Source organism: Nanorana parkeri, unplaced genomic scaffold (assembly GCF_000935625.1).
Source record: "Nanorana parkeri isolate BGI_ZX_2015 unplaced genomic scaffold, ASM93562v1 scaffold81, whole genome shotgun sequence".
NCBI classification, from domain to species: domain Eukaryota; kingdom Metazoa; phylum Chordata; class Amphibia; order Anura; family Dicroglossidae; genus Nanorana; species Nanorana parkeri.
Window position 1 is genome coordinate 2,353,702 of NW_017306349.1, and position 2,304 is coordinate 2,356,005.

The 2,304-nt window shown below is 47.6% G+C and overlaps 1 protein-coding gene across 1 annotated transcript in view; it reads left to right on the plus strand.

The window, feature by feature from the left end:
• Positions 1–2,304, plus strand: part of PAPPA (pappalysin 1) — a 190,509-nt gene that overhangs the window by 182,658 nt on the left and 5,547 nt on the right. The window contains exon 24 of the mRNA XM_018576975.1: positions 1,488–1,586. Coding sequence (XP_018432477.1) covers positions 1,488–1,586 — 99 coding nt within the window. The remainder of the gene's footprint in view (positions 1–1,487; positions 1,587–2,304) is intronic.

Sequence of the window (2,304 nt, forward strand, 5' to 3'; positions counted from 1 at the left end):
CCCCCCCCCCCATATTTGGCAGCTTTATACCTACTTGTCCCTGATCCAGTGAGATATCGCTCACTAGAATGAACATCTGCTTGTCAAAATCTTTCCAGTTCGGTGCTCCACACTCTACGAGTTGGTACTCCACCAGGAATATCTAGTGAGTGATATCTTGCTGGTTGAGTTTAATACTGGCATGGGGGACTGGGGAAAGGTTAAACTACCATGTAAGGGTCCAAATCCAGAAATAGCTACACGCCAAGGGTCTTCACTGAAGATAAAAACCTTGGAGCAAATGCATACTGTTAGTTCCTCCCCACGCGTGCTTAACCTCTAACACGTTTCACCATTCCGGTGTTTTATCGAAAAGCTCTGACTTGTCGAGCTCTCCGACTGGGCACGTCACATCCGGTGACTGCCAGTAGGAGATGTACAGCCGATGTAGCTGGTGCGCATGGCCAGAAAATCCTTGTCGAACTGTTGCCACTGCATGGCTAGCGGCTCATCGGATTCTATAACCTAGTACAAACTTATATTTCTCCTAGGTTATAGAAGCCAATAGCTGCGCAGGAGCAGTGGCAACTTGTAACGCTCCTAGTTTAGTTATCCGGATCTCAACCGCGGAGGTATGTAACATCAACAGGATAACACACAGCCAGGAATATGGTTAGGGAATAACGGCTATTCAGTTTGAATTCCAGGCGTCTCTCTCAGACTGAGTTTACGGAGAGTTAGGAATTGCTAACATCATACACCGTGTTATTATAGGTAGATGGGGAGTCTATCAAGGGTGTAAGCACTACCCCCGACCTGTGACAATAAGACTGTCACAGGTCGGCTCAGTAGATCGGGAGGTAAGAGAACACATACCGGCGTTCGCTCACTTCTCGATCCTGTCAGGCTCTCTGCCGTGACAGGGGGAGGGGCTGGATTCCCCCTCCCCGCTCAGATCCACCAGCGCTGACTGGCGGATCGGAGGGGGCGGGCACAGCTGGCTCTGCCTCTAGATAGGCAGAGCCAGCTGTCACTCACGCAGCTGAGCGGATCCAGACATAATTGTCGGGATCCGCTTCAGCTGCAGCATCTCAGTATACGGCGAGCTGTAGCTCGCCGTATACTGAGCTTAGGGTGACTAGGTTATAGAATCCGATGAGGCAATAGCCACAGGTTATGGAAGGCGCTGTGGCAATAGTTAGACAGCAGCTCCATCTGCTGTAGATCTCCTGGCAGTCACCGGATGTGACGTCACCAGTTGGAGAGGGCGACTTACTCAAAGAGATAGAGCCAACCCTAAAAGGACGTTTAAGAGTTGAATTTGTTGCGGTGACCCTTTAACAGTCCGATCTGTTCTTGCATTTCCTTTGCTCTTCACTGTTTGCCGCTTTCTTCCTCTTTTCCTTCTTACTTCCTCTCCATTTCTTTGCTTTAACTGTTACTTTTCTCTCTTTTTTTCCGACCGACAGTTTGACTTTTTTTTTTGTGTTTTCTAATTCAACCCGCAGCCTTTCATTGCTGATAATTATTGCGATGGTGGGAACAACTGGGCTTTTTGTGACTACGATGGAGGTGATTGCTGCGCTTCAACGGTTAAAACGAAAATGGTGAGATCACAGTTTTTACAAATTTATTTATCTATATGATTCCTAAAAAAAAGTATTTATAATAAAGTATATTATGGTAATAATAACTGTGTGTATCCGTCATTTGAGAAAGTTCATTTTAAAGGAGAACTATGAGGTGAGTGATTTTCACTCATCGTCATAGTTGGAGCCGACGTGTGACAATGAAACTGTCGCACGTCGGCTCAATAGATCGCGAAGTGAGCGAACACATACCGTCGCTCGCTCACTTTTCGATCTATCCCTGCAGAGAGAGGTGACTGTTACTCACGGCTCCCTGGAGGGATTCCCCCCTTCCCTCTCCAATCCTCCAGCGCTGACTTATAGGCTCCCGGTGCTGGCGTAAAAGCAAAGGAAATGTTATGCTGCTGGGAATGATAGGGGATAAATATATATTAATATATATACACTATATTGCCACAAGTATTGGGACGCCTTTACACGCACATGAACTTTAATGGCATCCCAGTCTTAGTCCGTAGGGTTTAGTATTGGGTTGGCTCCGCCCTTTGCAGCTATAACAGCTCCGCCTCTTCTGGGAAGGCGTCGACAAGGTTTAGGAGTGTGTCTATGGGAATGTTGGACCATTTGTGAGGTCAGGTACTGATGTTGGAGGAGAAGGCCGGGCTCGCAGTTTCCGCTCTAATTCATCCCAAAGGTGTTCTATGGGGTTGAGGTCAGGACTCTGTGCGGCCAGTCA